The 26,689-nt window shown below is 43.3% G+C and overlaps 1 protein-coding gene across 7 annotated transcripts in view; it reads right to left on the bottom strand.

Moving 5' to 3' along the window:
- Nucleotides 1–26,689, bottom strand: part of HYDIN (HYDIN axonemal central pair apparatus protein) — a 383,131-nt gene that overhangs the window by 98,603 nt on the left and 257,839 nt on the right. For all 7 annotated transcript variants that reach the window (XM_072817829.1, XM_072817826.1, XM_072817838.1 and 4 more), the window contains 12 exons: nt 25,997–26,124; nt 25,428–25,564; nt 25,066–25,193; nt 24,725–24,916; nt 24,237–24,386; nt 21,318–21,557; nt 16,460–16,628; nt 13,482–13,661; nt 12,848–13,018; nt 10,181–10,351; nt 5,932–6,146; nt 1,035–1,172 (listed from right to left, as the gene is read on the bottom strand). In XM_072817829.1, the coding sequence (XP_072673930.1) occupies nt 1,035–1,172; nt 5,932–6,146; nt 10,181–10,351; nt 12,848–13,018; nt 13,482–13,661; nt 16,460–16,628; nt 21,318–21,557; nt 24,237–24,386; nt 24,725–24,916; nt 25,066–25,193; nt 25,428–25,564; nt 25,997–26,124 (2,019 nt within the window). The remainder of the gene's footprint in view (nt 1–1,034; nt 1,173–5,931; nt 6,147–10,180; nt 10,352–12,847; nt 13,019–13,481; nt 13,662–16,459; nt 16,629–21,317; nt 21,558–24,236; nt 24,387–24,724; nt 24,917–25,065; nt 25,194–25,427; nt 25,565–25,996; nt 26,125–26,689) is intronic.

Here is a 26,689-nt window from a genome sequence, read left to right as displayed (position 1 = left end):
ACCTATTGGCCCTCCTGGCTCAGATAAGCTAACAGTGACAGCACCAACACAGTAGCAGTTAAACATTACTATGAGTCATTTCTGGTGATGACATTCTTCCCCTCCTGGGAAGTTCAGGCCCTGTTTTGTTATATTTAATTGTGCAACTAATATTGTGGCCTTAATTAAAAAAAAAAAAAAACAAAAAAAAAAAAACAAGGCAAGTGGACAGCTCCAGGACCTGGTGAGCAATGTAGCTCTCTGTCAACCATAAGCAGCAAACAGCCTCAAGTGGTACCCCTCCCAAATCCTGCAATCTTGTCTTCTTTAACTTAGAAACTGGAAACATTTATTGTGTTTCTTGACTTTAAAAGTAATTATCACTGTGAAATAAGTCAGAAACGTATGGAGATAACTAAAAATCCACTATCCTGCTAACCAAAGATAACAACAGTTACATGTGCCTCTATAGTTTTGACTGTTTGTATGATATACACTTAGAAATATTTTTATAGAAATGTGTTTGTGTTTTACATACTATCTCATAACCTGCTTTTCTCAATAATATATATTTTTAAAGATTTTATTTATTTATTCATGAGAGATACACAGAGAGAGAGGCAGAGACATAGGCAGAGAGAGAAATAGGCTCCCTGTGGGGAGCCTGACATAGGACTCTGTGAGCCGAAGGCAGATGCTCAACCTTTGAACCACCCAGGTGCCCCTCAATAATATATTGAAGACAAATTTTTATACCAATTAATATAGTTCTAAGTTCTAACTTTCCATGGCTCCATGTTATGATTTTTAATACATTACTGTAGGGCTATATAATAACTCTTTCTCTCTCTCTTTTTTAAAATATGTAACCTGCTCACTGGTCCTTTAAGGTGAGTGGCTTCGGGATGCAGACTGCACCAGGGCCAGGGCCTGATGAGGCTGTCAAGAGGACAAGCAAATGAGTGTTGGGGCTGAAGGAACCCATCTTTCCTCTCCAAGGCCTCTGGAGATGGAGTGTGAGCCCTGTAGCTCTGTGGGGGTGGGCATGGACTCACCTGGATGCGCTCGGCCAGGATCTGGGTGAACAGGTCCTCAGGGAGCACACAGCTCATGAGCCCGGTCTCACCTCCGATACTGGCGCTGATACTGAGCCGGCGCTGTGTGGGCCCTGAAGGCAGCGGGCTGGAGGAAACCTGTTGGCAGGAGAAGGATCAGGAGTTAGAATCCAACGTGGTGTCCCAGCAGCTCTCACATTTACAAGCCGTATGACCTCATGAACATCGTGAAATCTCTCTGGGTCTCATTTCCTCATCTGTAAAATGGGGATTGTGTTGTAAAATGGCAAATTCCTATCTTCCTTAAAGAACTGTTGTAAGCTTCAAGTGGGAACACGGTGGGAGGTGTTTTGTACATGTACTGAACAGCATGAATTTATTCATTCATTCGACAAATATTAATTGAGCACCTATTATGCATAAGGGACCCCTCTAGCCCTAGGGATGCAACAACAAACACAGATGGCGGTGTTGAAATGGGGCAGCCAGAAAAGGAGCACATGATCTACAAATCAGCAGCACAGTCTCAGGTAGTGACAAGTTCCAGGGAGAAAAAGTGTGAGGTAAGGGGCCAGAGAGCGGTGACAGGGTTGGACAGTAACATGAAAGAACGAGACAAGAGTCTGAGAAAAGTCTTTGCGTGAGGGAACAGTAAGCTCCTTCCACATGAGTGTACTTGCTGGGGTCTGGGGAGCACATGGGAGCCCAGTGTAACCGGACTGAGTGAGCAATGGACAAGATGGTTGGGCTTCGTGAAAGTCTGAGACATAGTCAGGTGTGAGTATGCAGGGCTTGTAGACCATAGCAAGGAATCTGGATTTTATTCCAAGTGTTATGGGAAGGTGTTGGCATGTTTCAGGCAGATACGTAATCTGGGTTTTATTTTTGAAAGCCTACTGTGCTTGCTGCTTGAGGTGACAAGAGTAGAAGCAGGAAGCCTAGTTAGTTAGATATTTCTGTGCTTCAGGCAGGATGGTGGTGGCAGGGATGAGGATGGTCATGGTAGAGGCGGGGAGAAGTGGCTGATACTTTTTTTTCCACATCCCATCCCACAAGGACTTGGTGCCCCTCTTTCTTTCACCTCCACTCCCAACAATGAACTCCTTGAGTTTGGCCTGATCAAGTTGGAAAACAATAAAGTCATTTATTAAGAAAGGAAATACTGAGGGAAGAGCAATTTTTTTTGTCTTGTTCTGTTTTGGGGGTAGGCAAGGATCACTTTTTGGACACAGACATTTTGAGATGTCTCTAAGCCATTCTACAGAGATAGTGAATGTGAGCTTGGATGTATGAACCTGAGCTGGGGAAGAAATTAGGGGTGAAGATAGAAATTTGAGGGTCACACGCATACTTGAAATATTTAAGTACTTAAGCCATGAGATCACCTATAGAGAAAAGGTAGATAACAAAAAGAAAAGAGTAGAGGACTCAGTTCTAGCCTATTCCCAAATCCTAAGGATCTGGAGGAGGTAGAGAGGCTGGAGGAGAGGAGGGAGTCCTTGATGAGGCAGAGGGAAAGTTGGAAGTGTGTGGTATTCTGATGGCCAGGAAGTGCTTCCAGGAGGCGGAGTTATCAGATGCTATGACGTCACATGAGATGAGGATAGAATACAGGCGACTGGATCTGGCAAGATGAATGCCTGCGACCTTGAGAAGATTGACCATGGAAGGACAAAGGAGGCCTCCCTGGAATAAGTCAAAGTGAGAGGGGAATCTGGGGTCTTGGGGCAGATGAGCGGTAATACAATATGCATAGATGCTGATGGGAAGGATCCCATAGGACAAAAAGCAAATAGGAGAGAGGGGATGACTGGAGGAATTCAGATCTCGAGTGAGGAGTGGGGGAGGTCCAGTGCACACGTGCAGGGCTTAGGTGAAAGCTGGGACAGTGGCTCTGTGGCAGGGAAGGCATGGTGCTGGGCTAGGTAGCAGCTCGGCTCGTCGATCTGGTGGTGAGAGAATAAGGTGGTTGACTTCTGGTGTTGCTGCTCCCTCCATGTAGTCAGGAGAGAGATCATTAGCTGGGAATGGGGAACAGGAAAGGGCCTTAGAGGTTTGGAGAGTGATGACCTCAATAAAATAGTCATCTTGAAGAGGAGGAGGGCAAATTGCCCAGGGCAGACTAAAGAGTCTATGTGAGATTTGTGGTCTTAAGTTTAAACGAAGACCATTCAGGAGAGAAGAGGATTGTTCCTAGCTGTGTGCAGCCACCCTGCACAGAGGAGGTGGAGAATCTGGCTTACCAGGGATGAAGTTTTGCTTGCAGAGTATAATGAAGGGGAAGGGGCAAGGGAGTGCCTATAGTGACAGACATGGATTCCAAACTGGGTAAGAAAGGAAGTGAAGGGGGAGGCAGGCAGTGAAGATGTGGACTGGAGGCTTGCACGGGACCAGTAAGTCATCAGGAAAGTTAGAAGATGGCTGTCAGGAAGTAGGATGGGTAAATGCAGAGGTCTTGGAGTTTATAGGTAATGATAAATATGTTCTAGAACATGACCACAGGAGGGAAAAGCTGAGGAGGCCATGGAATTGAGAAGTAATAGTATTAGATTAAATGTCATTCCAAAAATTAGGATTGCCAGCGGGTGCTCTCTTAGAACATGGTGATATATAAATAAATGACCTTATATTAGGGATCATATCTTCATTATATGACATATTACACATTTCTTCCTTTTTTAAAAAAGATTTTATTTATTTATTCATGAGAGACACAGAGAGAGAGAGAGAGAGGCAGAGACACAGGCAGAGGGAGAAGCAGGCTCCATGACGGGAGCACAATGTGGGACTCGATCCCGGGCCTCCAGGATCACACCCTGGGCCAAAGGCAGGCGCTAAACCGCTGAGCCACCCAGGGATCCCCTACACATTTCTTCCCACTTTAGCAACATGACTAAACTTTTAGTCATTGGGGAGTTCATGCTTTAGGAGAGCTTTCGAAAACCAAACAGCCATCTCTGGGTGAAGCATGCTGACAGGGTGACAGTTGTCCAAAGCGTGAGTCCTGTCATACTGTGGCAGCCACATGGGGGAGGGGACAATCTTGAGCAGGTTTTAAGTTAACCTGTTTATTGAAAGGGATTTGGGGTCAGAAATGGGCTTTTCTGCTGCTCTGATATACTCTCAAGGCCTTACTTCACTGTCCAGATGGATGGAACCCAATAGAAGAAAATGATTCCTTACAACACCCTGTTTAATACAAATATGAGTTCTAGATAAGCCATAGACTTCTTTGTAAAGAACATATTAGATCTTGAGAAAGAAGGTTAAATAATGCTGCAAAAGGAAGTGAGTCAATGGTTTTAATTTTCATGGAGAAGAAGGTGTGACTGAACTGAAGATCAGAGACATCATCTGGCACAAATTCAGCCCCTGGGACATCCCATCCAACCTGCACACCTCCTCTCTTGTGCAGACCGTGGCTTCCACTCTGTCTACTTGCCCCATCCAAACTTCCACCTGCCTAGCCCATCTAACATGTGGGCCTCCTCTCCTTCAGGGGCTTTCACCTCTACTGGGTCTACCTCAGCCACCTCCTCCAAGATGCCTCCCCCTCCCCCCTCCCCCACTGCGCTCTCAGAAGGTAACGAGACCCATGGACTCTTCCTCTCTTCTTGTTTCTCCCATTCTGCTGCCCTCCCCTTGATTCCTTCTCTTTGGAGACTGGGCTTCCTGTATACTGATGCCACTCTCACCTCCCTTACCCCTGGTTCTAAGCACACTCCCGCCCCTACAATAAGAATTTCCCTCTCTACCTCTGAATGGAGGTTGCCACTTGCCGCGTAGGAAAATCTTAACAACTGTGAAGTTATGGCTTCCTGTCTCGGCTGGGACATCAGCATTTGCAACTTTCTTTTGTCCACCACCAATTTCTGGTTTTATCCCCCCTGCCCCCAGTGGACACTTCAATGCTTTGCCAACTTCCTCAACGCCTCCTACAAAGACTTTGTGTCCCGCATGCGTTCCCAGAGCCACTCAACAAGACCTTCCCCAGCCTCTGCTCTCCACCTTGCCTCCCCAATGCACAGCTGCATCTGTTTTCACCTTTACTGACTCTGGAAGAAACGGGCCTCTGACTGCATTGACTATGCTTTGTCCTGTGCTCCCTGTCTTCTCGAGGAATCTCATTCCCTCTTGGGCATATCATCACTTTATACCCCCCTAGCAGCTCCCTTCCTTATAGACCTGCTTGTGCCTCCACCTCCTTCCAGGGAGAGAACTCTCTTGACCCTAGGTCTGCTCCTCTAACAACTAGTCTTTTTTCCTTTTCTTTTAAACATGGTGGAAGCCTACACCCACCTGACTCTGCTTTCCCACTGGCAACTCCTCACCCACCTGTCTTTCATGGTGCCATGCACTATCTCTTGCTACAGCACCTGCTATCCCACCAAAATTGTTTCTCAAAGTCCCTTGGCTGAGGCTCAAACTCTCTGACTTCTTCACTTTCTAAGACTCCCGTGCAGCTCCCTAAAAACCCTTGCCCCTGCCCTGCCCAATTTACACAAATGGTTTCATACTTGGCATTCCTTTAGTATTAGGCTGAGCCATATGAAGTTGCTGTTCCAGCAGCGGAATGTTGGCTATTTCATATGGCTCAACCCAATTATTTTGGGTTTTTGTCACCAGTCTCATTCTATTGCAAGTATTTGAACATGTGGTTATCTCCTTCATCAGACTCTTGGCACCGCTGGAGTGCAGACTCTTGGTTTTGCTTTATTCATCTTCACTTGGTAGCACTCAACCCAGTGCCTAAAATTAAAGCTACTGCTGACCACCTCTTTGGACCTGCATCATGAATCTGCAGAGGCACCCACACCAATGGAGGCTGCAGGATGCCAAGGAGGAAGGACTGGGGGGAAGGACCCCCACCCTTATTGTGGGGGGCCCTGATTGGTACCTGCGGTGTTTCAGACGCGTGCTGGTGATGCTGTTTCTGAGACCCAGAGCCATGGCTCTCTGCCTTGCTTTTGGAGATCAACATGCTTCCACGCAGCGTCTTCGCAGGTTTCATTTCAGGGGTTACCAGGGTGGATTCTGATGTCAACTTGCCCAGGGTATCGCTGCTCAGTCGTGTTTGTCCCACAGCAGTTTGACCCGAAGCAACCTCCTGGGCTACACAGAGAGAGTGGATTTATATTAAAAGTTGCCTTAGGATAATAAGAAACTAATGGTGGGGATGGCACAAAACCTATCCCCACCTGGTGCAATTCTCCCGAGGAACACAAAACCATCTCTACCTGCAGCTGGCTGGGAGGAGCTGGGAGAAAAGGCTCCAGTCCCCAAGGCTGGATGACGATGGGCCTGGAGCCCAGGTTTCTCTGCTGCACATCTTCCCAATGGGTCCTATGTTAGTCTGCCCCACGTTCTCTTCCAGCCCAGAGGGCAACTCTTCTGAAACTGCTGGTACACTACAGCCCCGCCCTGGGACCCTAACACTAAGATGAGGTGATGCGGCTGCGCGCTGGGCAGCTTCATGTTTCTCCAGCGCACAAGCAGACTTGGGAAGACTCATTATTCCTTGTTGACTGTTTTGGCAAACAGACCCTCAGGACTCCCTTGAGAGTTGTCACTATGCTTTACTTCGCTTTATCTTGTTGTGCATCTCCCTCAGTCCTTCCCCCAGGAGATGATTATGGATACAAGGACTCCATGTTGCACCTGGAGGTGGCTGGGGGTGGGATGGGGGGTCAAGAGCCTGAAGCCACCAGTGGAACAGTTGTGCCTCGTTCTTCTGGCTGGTCCTGTGTTCATCCAGGCCCTGTCACCTCCAGCCCCTCCAGGCTCTGCCTCCATAACCACCACTCCAGCCTCCCCTACCTACTCACTTTGCCTTGAGTCCTGTGCCTCCCTGGGCATGGCCTTCACTGATGGCTGTGCAGTCTCTTCTGTGCTGTCCTTAGGCCTTTCAGCTTTCCCTACCCACGCTATCATTCCACTGTATCTTAAAAAGCCAGCTCTTCCTGGTATAATACTAACAAGAGTTTTCATTCCACTTTGCATTTCTTTTAAGAAATCATCATTTCATCTCCTCCCTTTCCCTCATTGCCCAAATTCTAAAACAGTAGTGTGGACCACGTCTGTCCAGTAGATATGTAATATGTATGTAATTTACAATTTTCTAATAGCTGCATTAAGAAAGTCCAAATGGATTTTAATGGTATATTTTCTTTAACCCAATATATGCAAAATGTGATCATTTCAACATGTAAACAATACGTAAAAATTGTTACTCTGTTATTTTATAGCCTTTTACTCAGACTACATCTTCAAAGAAAACCCCTAGCTGCACATTTCAATTTGGATTGGCCACATTTCAGGTGGCTAGTGGGTGCTGTGTGGGACAGGCAGGATTAGATTTGTCACTTCCACTCCAGGACAGCCTGTGGACTCCATAGGGAATAGCAGCTTTGGGGTTAACCCCTCCATTGAAAGGGTTTTCTCCAAAGTGCCCTCTGAACTGTGAACCACAGTGGCCCTCTCTAAGGGCTCCTTCTATCTGTACTTTCAGCTAACTCTGACTACTTTCACTTTTTGATTCAGTACATTTTGGGAAGTCTTTCCTCTGTGTCTACTCTGTGCCAGGCACCATTCTAGGTGTGGGGAATATATCAGTGAAGAACTAACATGCATCCCTGCTTCCAGCTGACATTCTAGTGGAGTCGACAGATAGTGGAATAAGGAAGTCAAGTAAGTGTTGTATGAACCAGAGACAAGGCCTATGAGACAAACAAGGCAGGAAGGGTCCCCCCAGGCCCCATGAAGTCTCTGGAGAGGTGTGAAAGCCCTTCTCACCCTATTCCCTCCCGCAGCTCAGTCTCCTTGACTTCCTTGTGTCCTGCTCTCCTGACTGCCCACCACCCTTCTGACCCTCCTCACTTTGCTTTCTTTGGACTCTTTGGCTTCTCTTCCATCTCCTACTCCTAAAATGTGAGTGTTCTCCAATGGCCCATCCTGTCCTTCCCATCCCTCTCCTCTTTCTGCAACTTTCTGGAACTTCTGGAACTTTGCTCTCTTCCAGCAGTTACACCTCTTGCTTTGTTGAGGAAGCCTCCCCCAGTTATGTCTTTAGCCTGACATTACCTTCTCAGATAAGAAACGCAAATCCAGAATTGGTTATGGGACACCAACACAGCTCCAAAGACCTCTGAAATGTAGTTTAATTGAGAGAAGAGGAAGCAAAAATCTAAGAGAACTAGAATTATGATGCAGCTTGGAGTTCCCACTAAAGGTAGCAGAATAGGTTACCCCAAAATATGACTTTAGGAGTTCAGGGTATGCCCCCTCAAAATATGCTGCTCTCTTTTGAGCTGTGGGCACCTGAACAACAGCAAATGCAGGGAGAAGTCTTCTCTGACCTTCCCTTATCAGCCTAAGGAGAGGCATCCAAAGGGAACTCATTGCTCACAAATCCTTGCCCTGGGAGTTCCATCTACCAGGAAGGATCCACTGACTCATCACAGGAGAGGAGACTACACCCAGACACACTTGTCACAAACTTTCTACTTTCATCCATTCTTCTATGGGACCACTCGTCTTTCTTAAAACTCATTTGCTCTCCCCCTAAGAGGACTATCTCCTTCCTCTTCTTTCCCGGTGAAGATGGTATTTAATTCAGAATTGTAAGGTACCTCATTTCCTCCTGAGTATCTCCCATGGACATGTGAAAGATACATGTTAATAAACTTGTTTTCTTCTTGTTAATCTTTCATCACAACAGTTTAAGCCAAGAATTCAGAAGGACAGAGAAAATTATTTTTCCTCCCTTACTCTACTAAAAAAGCTATTTCTCTTATCTTCCCAGCAAAGAATCCTCGATTTCCCTAAGCATCCCATGCAGAGTACTGAGGGGAGAGGACATACCTGAAAGCTGCAGGCACTTTCATCAATCAACTAGCAGTGCACTGCTAGAGATGATGTTATGCGGGCATCTGGGTGGCTCAGTTGGTTAAGCAACCAATTCTTGATTTTGGCTCAGGTTATGATCTTGCAGTTGTGGGATCGAGCCCTGCATTGGGCTCCATGCTGAGCATGGAGCCTAATTGAGATTCTCTCTCTCCCTCTTCCTTTGCCCTTCCCCCTGCTCTCTTTCTCTCCCTCTCAGAAAAAAGAAATGATGTTATGCTGTTATGAATATTTATATAGAAATAGTTCGCTCAGAGCAGTCACTCTACTTCAGTATATTTTCCCATTGAGCAGCCATTCCTCTGCCTTCTAGGTCCTTAGACAATCAAATGGAGCCAGGATTCCCAACCTCTGGTAGACAGGCCACATTAGGCCTCACTACAATGGGGTTCAAAAACTTAATTAATATTCTTCTCCAGCAAACTTTCTCCTCCTCCCATGTTTCCTATCTTGGTAAATTAAATGACATCAGTCTCCTGGTTTCTATGACTAGAAATCTCAATGTGACCATCTGGAATGCCTCTTCCCCCTTGGGGCAGCTGGCCCGAGCCTGTTCAGCCTCAGTATCTCCACTGCTTCCTTTACAAGACATTACAAGAGCTCCTGCCTTCCCACTGTGACTCTGACCATTTCTCCCGAGGGTGAAAACCACCTGACTCCTCTGTTCCTTCAAAATAAAATCCAAATTCTTACTCCTGGCATCAAGGTCAACTACGATGGACCTCAGCCTGCATTCTTACCTCTCATTTACTGTTGGTTCCCTTGCCTTCTCAGGCTGGAAGGTCCTTGTCTTCACCTTTGCCTGTCAATGTTCTCCTGCTCCTTCAAAGCTCATTTTCACGAAAACTTCCCCAGATCATGCTTGTTGGAACCCAGCCATCCCAAAGTTGCCCTTTGGCCCTTCCCATCCTGTCCTTCCCATCCCTATTACATTATTTCCCTGTGCTCTGAACAAACCCACGTCTGTTCCCCTTTCACAGGTCACCCTCAAAGGCGTAGGCTGCATCTTATTCACTGTCCTGTTCCCTGGAGAGCCAAGTGCATGCCTGTCCTGGGCAGCAGGGAGAGCTGTAGATGCTTGGTGAAGAGAATTCTTCCTTGGGCTATAAGCTGGGATCATGTTGTAAGTCAGCCTTCAACCGGGCTTGGGGAGAAAAGCTCAGTGGGGGACACAGAGAACCTGGGTATTAGCAGCAGGGGTACCAGCCACTTGACCACAGAAAACCAGGAGAAATGGCTCTTACCAGACTCTTCCTCCTTCATGGACTGCTCTATGGCAGCCCTGATGCAGAGCTCACGGGCCCGGATCCCCGGGATGTTGTTGCCGTCAGTGATCGCTTCAAGCACGATGGAGTCAATGTTCAAGCAGGCTGCATTGTAGTATCTAGCCATGCTGATTGCAGTGGCTGTCTTTCCTGCAAAAAAGGCCAGGAGGTTGAATTTCCTGGCTCTCAGGTGCCCCATGTCCTAAATGGAAGAAGCTTCTAGAACAGAGATCCTGGTGAAGTGATATCTCCAAGTGCTTTGCTGTTAAGTCTCTTGTGTGGCCAGAGGTGGAAGGAGAAAAGAGAAGGAAGACCTGAACCGCATGGGTTCTGGTTCTCACTCTGCTGTGCCCTGTGTGATGGCAACGCACAATCTCTCTGTGTCTTCTCCTCAGTTAAAAGGTGATTCTACCTTTAAAAATTTTTTTATTTTAAAAAAAATTTTGTAGCTCTACTCTGATTCTAATGGGAAGATTTTTTGGTTTAAAGGATAACTTGTGTTGATCTTTTTTGCCCCCTCCTCATTTCAAAATATCTGCTCATTAAAAAGAAAACAGAAAATTCAAATAACAAACAGGAGAAAAGAAAAAAATCCATAATCTGCTCATCCAGAGGTATTACAGTTAGTATATGGCTGCTAAGTATGCATATATAACTAACTTATTTATATTTCTCAGGAAAAAGAAATGGGTTCTGTGGTAGGCTGAACATGGACCCACCCCTGGCACCACCACCAAAAACATCCACGTCCAAATGCCTGCGACTCGTGAATATGTTATCTTATGTGGTAGAGAGGCTTTGCAGTTGCAATTGAGTTAACGATCCTGATATGGGAAATTATCCTTAATTATCCAATGTAATCTCAAGGGCCTTACCGGAGACAAGCAGGAGGGTCAGAGTCAATAGATGATGTGATGATGAAAAAGGAAGAGAGAGTGGAAGATGTTATGATGCTGGGTTTCGTTTTTGGTTTTTTTTTAGAGGCTTATTTATTTATCTACTTGAGAGAGAGTCATGAGCAGGGGGAAGGACAGAGGGAGCAGGAGAGAATATCAAGCAGACTCCCTGCTGAGCGGGGAGCCCACTGAAGGGCTCAAAGTCACGACCCTGACATCCTGACCTGAGCCAATTGGGAGTCAGATGCTTCACCAGCGGAGCCACCCAGATGCCCCCATGATGCTGGTTTTGAAGATGGAGGAAGGGGCCCCGAGCCAAGGAATGCTGATGACATTTCTAGAAGCTACAAAAGACAAGGAAATGGATCCTCTCCTATATACTCCCAGAAGGAATGCAGCCTTATGGACACATTTTAGATTTCTGATCTGTAGAAAGTAAATTTGCATTGTTTCAACTTATTAAGTGTGTGGCTGTTACAGAAGCAATATAAATTTAATACAGATTGTAAATCCTAAGTCTGACATTTTTTTCTCACTTAAAATAATGTATCATGTACATCTTTCCATTAATTCAACACACTTCTATGGCAACTTTTAAAAACTGTAGTGATATACATACAAAATTTATCATTTTAACCATATTTAAGTGTACAGTTAAGTTGCAAAAGCACATTCGTATTGTTGTGTGACCATCTCCACCATAGAGCTCCAGCACTTTTTCATCTTCCCAAACGGAAACTCTGTACACAAAAAGCACCCCCCACCCATCCTTCTCTTTGCCCAGTCTGGAAACCACCACTCTACTTTCTGTTTCTATGAATTTGACAACTCTAAGTACTTCATATAAGTGGAATCATACAGCAATTGCCCTTTGGTAATGATTTCACTGAGTATAACGTCTACAGTGTTCATCCATGTTGTAGCAGGCCCCTCTTTTCTGGGCCTATTACACCATATTTTGTTTTTCCATTCATCTGTCAATGGACGGTTGGGTTGTTTCCATCTTTTGGCTATTGTGAGTAGTGCTGCTATAAACATAGATGTATGAAACGCTGTTTTTAGTGGCAAAACAACTTACTATGTGAGTGTACTAAGGCTTAATTAGCCAGTCTCCCATACTGAAAGCTTCAGTATGGAATGGTAAGGAATGCTGCAGTGAACATTTGTGCAGTTAATCTTTGTCCACATCATTAAATATTTTCCTAAGGTAAATTCATAGAAGGAATATTGCCAGTTCAAAGGGTCTACACACATTCCCCCCCCCCTTTTAAATAATTTAATGTCTTGGATTTTTCTCTAATATTTTTAATATTTTAAATTATTGAAAGAATATAAGCTCAAACAATTCAGAGATGTATTAATTAAAAATAAAGGGTCCCTGCTCTTTTCTCTAGCTCTGCATCTCTGCGGTTGGCAATGTAGTAGTTTGGGGATAGTCCTGTGCTATATAAATTTCAAACAAAAGAGTCTTTTATTATCTCAAAAATTACATGTGCAACCTTCACCATAAACCCAATGGGGGGCAGCCTGGGTGGCTCAGCGGTTTAGCACCGTCTTCAGCCCAGGGGGTGATCCTGGGGACCCAGGATCAAGTCCCACATCAGGCTCCCTGCATGGAGCCTGCTTCTCCCTCTGCCGGTGTCTCTGCCTCTCTCTCTCTCTCTTGCTCTGTGTCTCTCATGAATAAATAAAAATAAAATCTTAAAAAAAAAAAAACCCAATGGGGCAACCCTTCAAAGTTATGGCATACCTGACAATGGCGTCCCATGGATGATAATGGCAATGCCTTTCCTGTTCTTGGTCATGCGGCCTTCTGCAGAAATATCAATGCCCAGGTGGCGAGCGATTGCCCTGCTCACTGGGTTGTTCTCTACTTCTCCAACTTCTGTGGAGTGGCTGTCAATGCTCTGTAACTTGTCACCTGCAAATTAAGAGTATATGTGTGCAAGTGAGTGCATGTGGACAGGTCTGGAATTCACTTGGTCTGATGGAAAGGTGAACAACATTTTCTTTTTCCAACACTATTGTACAATGACAATCTGCTACAAATGTTCTCACTCCCCCGTGCAGCATATGAGAGTGCCCTTTTTTGTTAATAATTTGTCCACAGCTACTAGAACTGAAAATACAGATACTTTCTGACTGTTAACTCTGTTTGGGGGGAATCTGCCCTGCTGAAAAAATAATACTAGAAACTAGCTGAATTTGCAGCATGACAGGAAGTGGCTGAATAATCGATGGCATATTCATACTGCAGAATTAATATGCAGTGTTGCAAGAAGGCTCAAGGGTGCATTTTAGGGAGAAAAGTAGAAAGGCACTGGACAGTCTTCCCATCTCTGTGTAGAGAGAACTGGTACCAAAATGACAAAATGCTTATTTACTTTGAAACATTATTTTTTCCAGGCTCTCCTCATCTTCCTCTTCATCAGGATAGGTCTTGGACTCGACTGTAGGGATATGCCGCTCTTCCAGGTTGGATGTGACCGAGATCCCTTGGCTAAGTGAGGTCCTCTTCGTACTGGCAGAGGTTCCCAACTCTGATGAAGGCATGTCTTCATCCTCTGCCAGAAAGCCAAGGACAAAAACACACGAGGAACAGTTGGGAGGGGGACAAGGGAGATGGGGACAGAAAGTGAGAGAGACAAAGTGGAGAATCACCTGGTTACCATCACCCCTGACTAGCCAACCCCAAGAAATAAGAACTGCAACTGCAATCAGTTGGCTGTTAAGAATTTTCTTTGCCCAGAGTGTTTCTACATCTTAACATTAAAAAAGTACTAAAATTATACAGTTGCTTCAGAAAATTTAGAAAATTCAGGAGAGCAAGAATTATAAAATTCATCTGTGAAAGAGACATAGAAAGGAAATAGTGACAGAGAAATTGCAGCTGTATTTTATGATACCAGTATAGAAGAGCCTCAAGCTCTCTGATTGTTCATTTCATTTCTCATTTTTCAAAGCTGAACTTGGGATCATATTGTATATTCCAATTTGTAGCCCGTGTTCCCTCATGAACATTTGTGCATGTCATTGCTAAGCACATGTACCGTTTTGTCTGCCCAGCACTCTCCCCACTGTTAGTCACTCACCCTACAAGTGGGCTGTGATTGCACGAAATGACCCCCTCTACCCTGGGGAAGGGGAGGGCAAGACATTGTCTTTGTTAAGAAGTTAAATTTGAAGCAAAGAGGTCAGTGCTCTTCCTTAACTCTCCTCCCTGGCCATGGTGCAGGAAGCAAGGAGGACAATCTGCACATGAGAGTGGAGGGAGTAGAGGCTCTGAGGAAAAGTACAGCATGCACCTGCCTGCTCCCTCTGGACCCTTGGGTCCCCATTCTTGGCCACTTTTCAATGGGGCAAATGAAAAAATGGACCCCTGACTGTCCATTGGGGACAAGAGTGATAGGGCCCTCCTCTGACTTCATAGTGCCCGTTGTACCTGGCAGCCCCTGCAGTTTTCTGCTCCAGGCCACTGGGCAGTGGTTTTGAGTTTCAGAATCTCTACTCTGCATTCCCTTCCTGACTCTGGCTCTCAAAGACAGGGCCTTGTTTAATTGATCTCTTTATAGTACTTCAGCTCCATTCTTGGAACATAGTTGGTGTTTGTTGTAGGCTTAACTGGTTCCCCTAAAATTCTTAGGTTGAAATCCTAATTCCCCAGTGCCTCAGAATATAACTATATTTGAAGATAATGCCTTTAAAGAAGTAATAAAGTTAAAATGATGTCATATGAGTGTCCTTCTCCACCCACATTCCAGTATGACTGGTGTTCTTTAAGAAGAGATTTGGACAAACACCCACAGGGAAGACCATGTGAACACTGGGGGAAGATGGCCATCTACAAGCCAAGGAAGGAGGCTCAGAAGAAAACAACCTGCTGACACCCTGATCTTAGACATTGAGCTTCCTAAACTGTGAGAAGATAAATTTCTGTTGATTAAGCCACCCCATCTGTGGTCTTTGTGATTGCAGCTCTAGCTCACTAACACTGCTCAATGACATTGACCAAGAGATTTAGGAGAGAGGTAGTCTTCTCTCATTTTCAGAAGCTAGCATTCTCTGACTAGCTTCCTTGAGAGGCAAGACAAACCCAAGGGTAGGAGCAAATGGACTCCATTCAATTTATTCATTCACTCTCCTGGCATGTATTTATTGGGCACCATGATGTATCAGGTGCTATTCCATGCTTTGGGTTTATAAGTGGGGAATGCTTGATCACTGCCTTTATGGGGGCTTCTCATTTGGGGAGCAGGCAGGTATGAAGAAAACAATTACACATGCAATGGCTGTTACATAGAAAAAGAGAGCATGTAGCAACAGGGAGGGCACTGAAATGTAGCATTTTCAGGATGAATCCATGGTAAACAGGAAGCAGAAGCATGAATCATTACAAGCCACACAGTGCTACAGGTCATTCAGGAGCTCTGATGCTCAAGTGCACACAGGGAGCCCATTGGTGGATGATGGGCCTGGAAGAGGCAGGTTACAAGTGCATAGTCCAGTTTTATGATTGAAGTTTGGCCTCGAGGACCATGGAGGGCCAACCTCTCCCTTGTGTGAACCTCTACTTCCTACCCTCTCTTAGGGCACCAAGTTGTACCCTGTGCGATGTGTTACCTCCCATCACCTGGGCACACCGAAGCTATGGAGCATTGTGGTTACCACCATGGACTCTGGAGTCAGAGTGATGTGGGCTTGAACCCTTCAAAATGTGGACCTGGGGCAGCCCGGGTGGCTCAGTGGTTTAGCGCCACCTTCAGCCCAGGGTCTGACCCTGAAGACCCAGGATCGAGTGCCACATCGGGCTCCCAGCATAGAGCCTGCTTCTCCCTCTGCCTGTGTCCCTGCCCCCCACCCCCGTCTCTTATGAATAAATAAATCTTAAAAAAAATGTGGACCTGGACTCTCAATGCGTTAGTTTCTCATATATATATGTAAAGCCGGCAGCACAAGGCTTGGTAACTAGCAAAGGTTTATCTATACCTATGTCTGCTGTTTTTTTAAAAAAATTACTAATTAAATTCAATTTAACTTAACATATACTGTATTATTAGTTTCAGAGGTAGAATTTAGTGATGCATCAGTTGCATATAACACCCAGTGTTCATTACTTCAAGTGCCCTCCTTAATGTCCATCACCCAACTGTTTTTAAGTCTTAACTCCCCACTAGACTCTAGTGGGAGAATGTATCCCTGACTCTGCATCCATACAGTGGGGATATATAAATAAAATATGTGAGGTGCCTAGCACGTGCCTGGCACATAGCAGGTGCTCAGTAACTGGCTGGCTTCTCAGCAGGGATACTTCCAGGGTGCCAGGGCAGGGGTGGAAGGTGGGCTACCGGCACTGAACTCTCACCATTTTCCTGGACCAGACTCTCCAGGTACTTTGCCTTCATCTGTTCCTCTTTTGACCGTTTCATCTCCTTAAAGTAGTCATACAGCTCTGGGGGCAGCTTTTCCCCGGGAAGGCGGGGAGGCAGCAGCAGGGTGTTGTAGGAATCATAGCCCTTCAGCGTTCGCAAGATCTGCAAGAGGGTAAGGGGGAACTTCTGTTGGCTGTCCTGGAAGCTTCCTCCTGACAGCCCTCAGAGGGGCTACCCACTTGTAAGAGCTTTGCTCCTGCCTGAGCCTGAGGAGTGTACAATGGGCCTTTGGAGATATCTTTTAAAAAGTAAGGCTGGGCCCTGAATTTGGGGATATAGGATCTTGATTTTGCCCCATTTGAGCCTGGACATGTCACATGTGGAAGAGATTCCTTCTTGTTTTACAAATAACATATACTATTTTTCTTTTTTCTATTGACAAAAGTATAGAACTCCATTATCCACTTTGAGTGACATATTCTTGAAAAATACTGTGGTTAGCAGTGTTATACAAGGAAAGTGGCTGTCTCGTAAATAGAGGATCCAGGGAAAAACTGGTAAAATGGTATTACGTGTGTGGGGGCAGGGGGATGTGGAGGGGTAGGGAGGGGATGTGTTTCAGGCTTGTCAGATAAAATATGGATGCCCAGTTTAATCTGAATTTCAGATGAATAATTTTTTAGTGTATAACTGTCCATATAAAGTATTTCCTGTTTTTTATGTGAAATTCAAATTTAACTATGTAACTTGTTTTTCTTCCTATTAAATTTGATAACCCTAGTGTTTCTATATATTTATAAAACATGGTGCAATAGAGTTGTAGAAAGCAGCCGCTTCCTATACAGCCTAATATATGTGAAAAATCTGTTTTGTTACATAACCTTTCTCCAGGATCACTATTTTCAGTTGTGTGAAAACCACTGTTAAGAAGCTCAATCTAAAGTTTATATGGTAAATAATAGTGAAAGGGAAAATAAGGGAAGGGAGAAGAAATGTGTGGGAAATATCAGAAAGGGAGACAGAACGTAAAGACTGCTAACTCTGGGAAATGAACTAGGGGTGGTAGAAGGGGAGGAGGGCGGGGGGTGGGAGTGAATGGGTGACGGGCACTGGGTGTTATTCTGTATGTTAGTAAATTGAACACCAATAAAAAAAATAAAAAAAAATAAAAAAAAATAAAGTTTATATGGAATAACAAAGGGCTAAGAATAGTTAAAACACATAAAATTGATATAATCATGTATATTAATTATACTTGAATGTAAAATATGGTAAAAAAAAATGCTGGGGTCCCTGGGAGGCTCAGTTGGTTAAGCATCTGCCTTTGGCTCAGGTCATGATCCGAGGGTCCTGGAATTGAGCCCCAAGTTGGGCTCCCTGCTCAGCAAGGAGCCTGCCTCTTCTTCTCTCTCAGCTCCCTTAAATAAATAAATAAATAAATAAATAAATAAATAAATAAATAAAATGTTTACAAAAAAGAGTGTTAAAACATTAATGAAGAAGAATAAAGATTGCCCTACTAGATATTAGGACTTTTGAAACTGGAGTAACAGACAGTGTGGGATTGATACTGGGATAGATTAACTGACCAGTGATATGATATAGAAAAGAAAGCTTAGAATAGACCCATTCATATACTGAGCTTTGATACCAGACAGAGCTGGCATGGCAGGTCAGTGGGAAAGGAAGGAATATTCCAAAGATTGGGTGATGCCGACATACAAAGGCCTGGCTGATTTGCTTCAACTGGGGCAATTCTGAAGAGCTAGCCCAGCTCCGGAGCTTCTTTTGGGGTTCGCTGAGGTCTCGGCTGTACTTCCATCACAATGCATTTCTCCACCCAGGTCTACTTGCCTTATTTTTTCCTGGTTCCTTATGAAACCTGCATGCATATCTCGGAGTCTTATTAGATTCTGCTTTCCATTGAACCTGGCCCACAGCAGGGGATGCAATGCCAACATAAGCCATTGAGCATTTCATAGATACCTAATGAAAAGGCTCCTTTCCAGTGGGAAAAATTCCCCTTCTGAAAATAACTTCTAGGTGCAGAATCTAAATTGGGCAGAGCATAAGCACTAGATGTAAAGAAGATAGAACACTCAAAGGCTGAGTTGGGGGAGAGTCCAGAGGAAGCAGAACCATCTTAACTAAGCCATTCCTAAAATTCCTGACCCACAGACAACATGAGATCACAAATGTTTATTGTTTTAGGTTGCTAAGCTTGGGGGCAATTTGTTTTGCAACAATAGATAACTAATTCATATGCAATAGAAAACTAAGTATCAGACTTCAAGAATAGTACAGGAGAAAATAATGGAGCAATGCATTTAAGATATTCAAGTGTAAACATAAGCAAAAGGTACTGTAGCCAACCAAACTCATCTTTAGGCATAAAAGCCACAGATGAAGAGTTATGAACATGCATATATACTCAGGGAATAGTGTTCCTATGGCCCCTTCCTGAGAAATCCACTACAGACCACACAGTGGTGACTGGAGAAGCTTCACCACAAGGACTGGTGTTGAACATTGAATACATGTAAATATAGAACTAAAACTAAGTGATAGAAATTAGGTTCTGACATCCTAATATTGTAAGCTCTGACATGACAGATACAAGAAGCAAAATATGGAGGGTGTGCCCCTGAGATTATTACCAAGTAATCATTAATTGAAAAGATTATCATTTTAAATTAGAGGGTGGTGAGGAGAGAGAAAAAGAGATTAGTAGCTAACTTCATAAGTGCTCATAGTAGAGAACTAAGTCAGTTTCTAAAAAGTAAGGTATTAAGGGCTTTAGATAAATGAGTAGTTCATACAACTCAGCCTCAAGGTAGCAGAACAGGGTTGAGGGAATAAAAATGGACCCAGATAGATCAGTGGAATGAACAGAGATCCCACAAATAGACCTAAATGAGTATAGTCAACTGAACTCTGACAAAGGAGCAAATGTAATACAAGAGCAAAGATAGTTTTTCCAAAAATCAATGCCAGACCTGGATATTCACATGTAGGAGACCCAAATCTAGATGGAGCTGACACCTTTCACAAAGCTTAAAATGGATCATAAGCCTGAATGAAAAACATACAGCTATAAAACTCCTAGAAGGTGCCATAAGAGAAAATCCTGATGACCTAGGGTGTAGTGACAACTTTTTAGATACACACTAGAGGCACAGTCCATGAAAATAATAATTGATGAACTGGACTTCATTAAAACTAAAAACCTCTGTTCAGCAAAAGACAATGTCAAGAGAATGAAAAGAAAAGTTACAGAATGGGAGAAAATATATGCAAAAGATATATCTGATAAACTTCTGTGATTCAAAATATGTAAAGAACGCTTAAAACTTGACAATGAGAAAACCACCCAATTAAAAAATGGGCCAAAGACCTTAACAGACACTGCACCAAAGAATATATACAGATGGCAAATAAGCATATGAATAGATGCTCCACATCATATGTCATCAGGCAAGTGCAAATCAAAACAAGATACAACTACATACCTATTAGAAAGGCCAAATCCAAAACATGGACAACATCTAATGCTGATAAGAATAAGGATCAATAGGAACTTTCACTCATTGCTGATGAGAATGCAAAAATGGTCAGCCACTTTGGAAGACAGTCTGGCAGTTTTTTTTTTTTTTTTTTTTTTTTTTATAAAACTAAACATACTCTTACCATATGATCCAGCAATTGTAGTACTTGGTACTTGTCCAAAGGAGATAAAAATTTATGTCCACACAAAAATCTGCATATGGATGTTTATGGAGGCTTTATTTATAACTGCCAAAACTTAGAAACAAACGAGATGTCCTTCAGTAGGTTAGTGGCTAAATAACTGCTATACCCAGACAATGGAATGTTATTTAGTACTAAAAAGAAATGAGCTACAAGCCATGAAGGAAACTTAAGTGTATATTACTAAATGAAAGAAGCCAGTCTGAAAAGATATACTATATGATTGCAATTATATGAAATTCTAGAAAAGGCCAAACTACAGAGATAGTAAAAAGATCAATGGTTGCCAGGGATTGGGAAGAGGAAGGGATGAATATGTGGAACACAGATATTTTTAGCAAAGTGAAAATACTCTGTATGATACTATAATGATGGATACATGTCATTATACATTTGTTCAAACCCACAGAATGTACACCACCAAGAGTGAACTCTAATGTAACCTGTGGATTTTTGATGATTATTATGTGTGTGTAGATTTATCAATTGTAACAAATGTACCACACTAGTAGGGGACGTATGTGGGGCGGGGGACAGGGGGTATTTGGGAAATCTCTGTAACTTCCCCTCCATTTTGCTGTGAACCTAAGACTGCTCTAAAAAAAAAAGTCAAAAAAAGTACATGGAGGAACAATTGGAAAATATGTAGCCCAGAACAAACAGGAAAAAAAAGTGGCAGATTTAAGCCCTAACATAATTTTATTAAATGTAAATGGTCTAAATACACCAATTAAAGACAAAGACTACCAGATGTTTTTTTAAAAGAGATCCAATTACATGCTCTCTACAAGAAACTCACTTCAAATATAATGACTGCTGTATATGTTCTTTAGTGTTTGAATTTTAACCAGGAGCATGTATTAGTTTTTCACTTAGTTGATTAAAATGTGTAATGAGATCACAAAGAAGCAATGAACTCTGCTCAGAGCAAGGGAAGTGGGTTAAGAAAGGCTACAAAGTGATCTTTAAATTGACAAGGAAAAGTTTAAGGGGAAGAAGGGGCAAAGGTCAGGAGGAAGTTGTCCATGCTGAGGGAAGAGCACAGGTACATGGCAGGGCCCAGGAGCGGTAGGAAAATGGAATTTGGTTTTGGCCTCTGCTCACCTTCTCTTCTATGAGATATTGCTGGTCAAATTCTAAGGAGTAAAACTCAATGGGAAAGCCACAGGGATTCTTCACCACCACCTCAGCTTCATCTCCAGGTGCATAAGGCAGCAGTGGTCCCAGCTCCAGAATTGAAGGACTAAATTCCAAGTGTGGCTCTAGACCTTGCCCCTGTGCCAGCAGCGTAAGCTTCTGAGCACTCTGGGCAATCTGGAACACCAGGGTTTGGCTATAGAATTTCTGGAAAATGTAAAAACAAAACAAAATCTTAACTTTTGTTGTTGTTATTACATGCCATGTAAATCTGAAAACCACTGTGGAGACAAAACTGAAGCTACTGAGATTAAGAGAGAAAACTTTTCATGTAAAATTGCATGAGACCAATTTGTATTACTGTATTAATACCAGGTCTCCAGCATGCCAGGCACTGTACCAAGTGCTTCATCACTCGTAGAGGACCTCTGGATGTCAACACTCATATCCTTCAGACCCTCCAGTGGGGTCAGATGGGTCACTGTCTGCACATCTGGGCTCTCATTTCATGGGCCCTACTGCCTCTGGGCAGGCCAGGGCAGGGGAGAAATGCTGGGGACTAACATCTTCTGGGAGCAATCTTCAATCAATGACTTGGGAAATACCACATAAATACCGCAGGTCCCTTGCTCTTCGGAAGGAATAATTCTGAAATGTGCATTTTGTCTATTTCCTTAGAGTTTCCCAGTAGGATTATGTTTTAGTCTCCAAGGCAGCTAGCTCACTTGCATACCCTATTAGCTGCCTTCCTTTCCCTGACCACCTTCTCCATCAATGTTCCCTACACTTCCCAATTAATCTGCTTGCCCTTGAATCCTTGTCTCCAAGTCCATTTCTTGTAGAATCTGAATTAACATATTTTTATTGTTTGAAGATACAGTTAAGCAGCAGGGCAGAGATGGTCAGCGAGAGCATCAGTTTATCAGATATATTTACAGTCTGAATACCAATTGATAGTGATACCAACCACCCTAATCTGGTTTTACTGGGGAACCTACCAAAAGTGTGGATTCATAGGCCCCATCCCTAGAGATCCTGACTTGATAGTGACTGGGTAAGGCTGGGAAATCTACATTTTTAACCACATGCCCAAATCATTCTGATATAATTAGGTTCATGGCTTGGGTCTGGAGGCCGTGATTGGCTTCATGATTTGAAAAGCTCCTTAGTATCTTAGCTCAAGAAGGAAAATCAGATGGATAGAATATGGATGGACATACATACACACCCAGAAAATATCACTGGAGACATTAAGAGAATGAATTATTGCCTACAAGAATTTTCTATATGGTGATGGTCTTAGCACCTTCTGATCTAAGTAAGCTTCTATATTTTAATTGTTTTATGAAAATGTTTCTAAGACATTTTATTTATTTTTTTGTTTTCTAACAGAGTATTCTGAACATATATTAAAACATCAGTGATTTCTTTTGTGCTTCTGATGCTGAAGGAGATACAGATGTAGAATGTATGGGTTCCTTGTATATAGCCAATAAATTCCTCTCCCAGTTGGTAGAAACATTTTATTAACTTTGACTAGCTCCAACTCAACATTTATGGAACCACCTGAACAAATCTATTTTTTTTAAAAACTATTTTCTGATATGTCTCTCATTTAGTAAAATATCCAAAATCTTGGCAACCTCACGGTAAACTCCCTAACAGTGTTAAGACCCTATGAATGACAAACATATTAATTATCTTTTCTTTTCAAAGGGTTGGGGAGATTTTGAGAATGAAACAGGGGCTTTATTTTAGAATCAGATATGAAGTCATTCACTTTTCTTTCTCACTACAGACTCTTCAGCATTTCTTCAAAGCATTTCCATTACCAGGAAAATAGGAGTTAACTGTAGGTATTCTATAAAACCCACATCGATTTTTTTCTTTTAAAAGAATAAAGAAGAGAAAGCATCTCTCTAATGCCTTAGGCTCTGAGCACAAGTCTTTACAGTGTAACCTCTTGAGATCCTCTCTGGCTCTAGGATTTTATTTTTACTGTGTCATCTTTGCTAGGAGTAGTTTTGTGCTAATGGCATTCAAAAAAGAAATGTCTGTGAGGTCCATGGAGTACATCTACCAGGAAATACTTGTTATTATCCCAACTACTGATGATAGCAGTAAATAGTTATTGAGATACTGCATTTTGAGCAGTATGCTGTGCGTTTTATTTACATCAATTCATTTAATATTCAAAATGACCCTAGGAAGTAGGTATGGCAGGTTGATACTGTCTTAGCTGAAACCCTAGGAGCCAGATGCTTGCAAATTGAGATTTCTAAAAAAGTAAATGCAGTGCACAGACTCTCTGCTACATATATCCTCAGCAGGGGCTAAGACATGTCCCTGAAAATCAAATACTGATATTTCTGCAGTTGTGATGTTTGTGCAAACTAAGTGAAATAAATAAAGGTTAAGTAGTCTCATGTCAGTTTGGATGAGATTTTTCTACCAAATGAATCTGAGTCTGAAACTTATGAAATCCACCCTCCCCCCCCCCCCCCCAGTTTCTGGAGTTTATTGGATTTTAGAATTGCAATAAGGGATTTCTAATGTGTGATATTACTATTTTTCATTGTATCTATGAGCAGACTGAGGTTTAGAGGCTAAGTAATTTATTGAAAGCCATGCAGTCTCTAAGTACAGAGGCAGAAGGCCACTCACCCAGGTCTGCTGATAAAAGTCAATGTGCTAGATAGATCTGATTCTGGAGCTGGTGCTCTTAACTTGCAGGCCACACAGCTCCTACATGAAACAAGCACTGGGTATCCTTGTCACAATAGCAAGACAAAGGTCACTCAAAATTTCCCTGGACACCTGCCTCATCAAGTAAAGCTCAAAGAAACCCAGAGAGTCTGAATGAAATCATATTTCTTTAAAGCTCACCTCTTCTTTAGGCATGAATTTCACTTGGACGTTGGATCTCTCACCAGGATCCAAGATCCCAGAAGTGGGCTGGATCTCAAAGATGCGTGTCTTTGGCTTTAATTCAGCATGCAGTTTCCGTCGTAAGTACTTTGGCATATGTTTCTCCAGCTGGTTGATAGATATTAGACAATTGGATAATCTTTTATGGAAATTGGATTTATTCCATCTTCCACTCACTCAGCCTACATTTACTGAGTCCCTTCCAGGTGTCAAGGAATGTGTAGATGTCAGGGCTACAGAAATGAGCAGGACATCCACCAGCGTAGCCTGGTAAGTCTTTGAATGTGGGGCTAATGACCTAGACTATATTTAGGAAGCAATAGCTGTCACTGCAAGTCTTGAGCAAAAGACTGAAATAATGAAAAACTGAAGGCCTAGAATTATAAATCTGGCCAAAATAGAAATAGAGATGGAAAAGGGGGACCGATGGGCCACATCTCATTTACCTTGTTAACTGGCTCATGGCTGTGGACGAACCATTCACAAGGGACTTGGAGAGGATTAGAAAACTGAATTGTTTCCACGAGGCATTGTCCACACTGAATTGTGGCAAACTCCACTTTTTCACAAGACAGTGTCATAGTGGGAATGGTCACCTTGGCTTGGAGACAGATATGAACTGTTGGCCCTCCAATCACCTAGAACAGGCATAGAGTTGCTGTTACCACACGGCAGGGGGTTGAGGGAAGAATCGTGGCCCTGAAATGGCAACTGGATCATCCTAAGGTAACTGGCAAGCCTAGCTGGTAGTTGGGGATAATTGGCTGGGCCCAGTAGTGCATCTTACCTTGATGGGCAGAATGACCTCTTTGTTTCCAACAGGAAGACTGGCCCCTTGTGGGTCAAATTTCACTTCAAATGTTTCCGTTTCACAGTAGGGCAGATTCTTTACACGATCTAACTCAGTACTGAAGCCTGGACCAAGATAAACAAAATTTCTTTGTGGGAAAGAGAAATGGCAAAGAAAAGCTGCTGAAGACAGAGCCCTCCTGGGGCAGGATGACCATTCAAAGTATCGATTAATGGCCCAAGAATTCTTTCAGCTGATCCCAGAAGAAGCATGAACACTACTCTAGAAGAACAGTACAGATGGGCACCTTGTTGGAAATGACAAAGCACAAGAGGAAACCATCTTCCTAGCCTGATTACCTGTGTCATGAAGGACACGCTTTTCTGCGTGGAAGGACACTGGGAAGTAACTGGTGTTGGTGATCTTGATGATGTGTGTTCGGACGTCACCAAAGATGATGTAGCCAAAGTCCAGGATATACTCTGGCAGCTGGACTCTGAAACAGTTAACAAGTTCTCTTTACCAGTCACTCTTCCAAAAGAGCAACTGTGCTGTTCTCTTCCATATCCTGTCACAATTCTGTCTTTGGGAGTGGAGAAGAACCACCCTCCAGAGAGGAGCCTAGGCACAAGATACTCCCTCTCCCAGGAGTCCACACTGCTGTTTCAGTCATTATCTCAAAACACATTCAGCATGTGCCCTCATGAACCTGAAACCAGGCCTCTCCTTTAGGTAAAGCCAGAAGTTTCTGATTTTCAGAGGCAGAGATCTTCCTGGGTGGCTGGATGCTAGAGGATGGCAGATACAGGAGGCAAATGGATTTCATTTCTAGATGATCAACCATTAATTAACTGAAGCAGCATTTTGGCAGGTGACACTGTTTGTTCTGCTGCCTTCTGAAACAAACCCAACATAGAAGGACACTCACTTGGCTAGTTTGCAACAACTCCGATAGCTGAAGTCATCTGGAGAATCGGGGATAATTGTTTTCTGATGTTCCATGGCATATCCTTGGACTATAAGTCGCTCTACTTCCATCTGGAGCTGAGGACTTACCTGGAGTAAGAGAGAAGAGCAAGTGAGCAAATTCTTCTAGAACATGCATTCTCAATGGGGGCAAGTCACCACGAAGAGGGAAAGAATTGCTTCATGGAAGGGGGAATGAAAAAGTTATAGATATTACAGTGATTTGTGGCCTTCCAGAGAGGGCCACAGTACATAAAGAGATATACAGTATATTTGTGATATTAAAATTTTCATGGGGGTGGGTGGATGGGTGGGTAGAGTAAAGAAACTGGTATATCAACATCCTGGAATACTACTCAACAATGAAAAAGAACTATTGATATGAATGGATCTCAAGGGCATTACTCTCAATGAAACAAGCCAGTCTCAAAAAGTTATATGCTGTATGATTCTGCTTACAAAATATTCTTGAAATAACTAAAGTATAGAGATGGAGAGCTATAGTAGTTGCCAGGGGTTAGGGATGGTAGATTGGGGGTCGCTATGAAGAAGCAGCTTATAAGGCCAAATACAAATGAAAAATCAAAGGTTTAGTTCTCCTTGTTGAAAATAAGGGGAAAGACTTCTCCCTCCTCCCTTTTCTTAGAACACTTAC

The sequence above is a fragment of the Canis lupus genome, chromosome 3 (genome assembly GCF_048164855.1).
Source record: "Canis lupus baileyi chromosome 3, mCanLup2.hap1, whole genome shotgun sequence".
NCBI classification, from domain to species: Eukaryota; Metazoa; Chordata; class Mammalia; order Carnivora; family Canidae; genus Canis; species Canis lupus.
The sequence above is the reverse complement of the archived record's forward strand: the minus strand, read 5'-3'. Positions and strand labels throughout refer to the sequence as shown.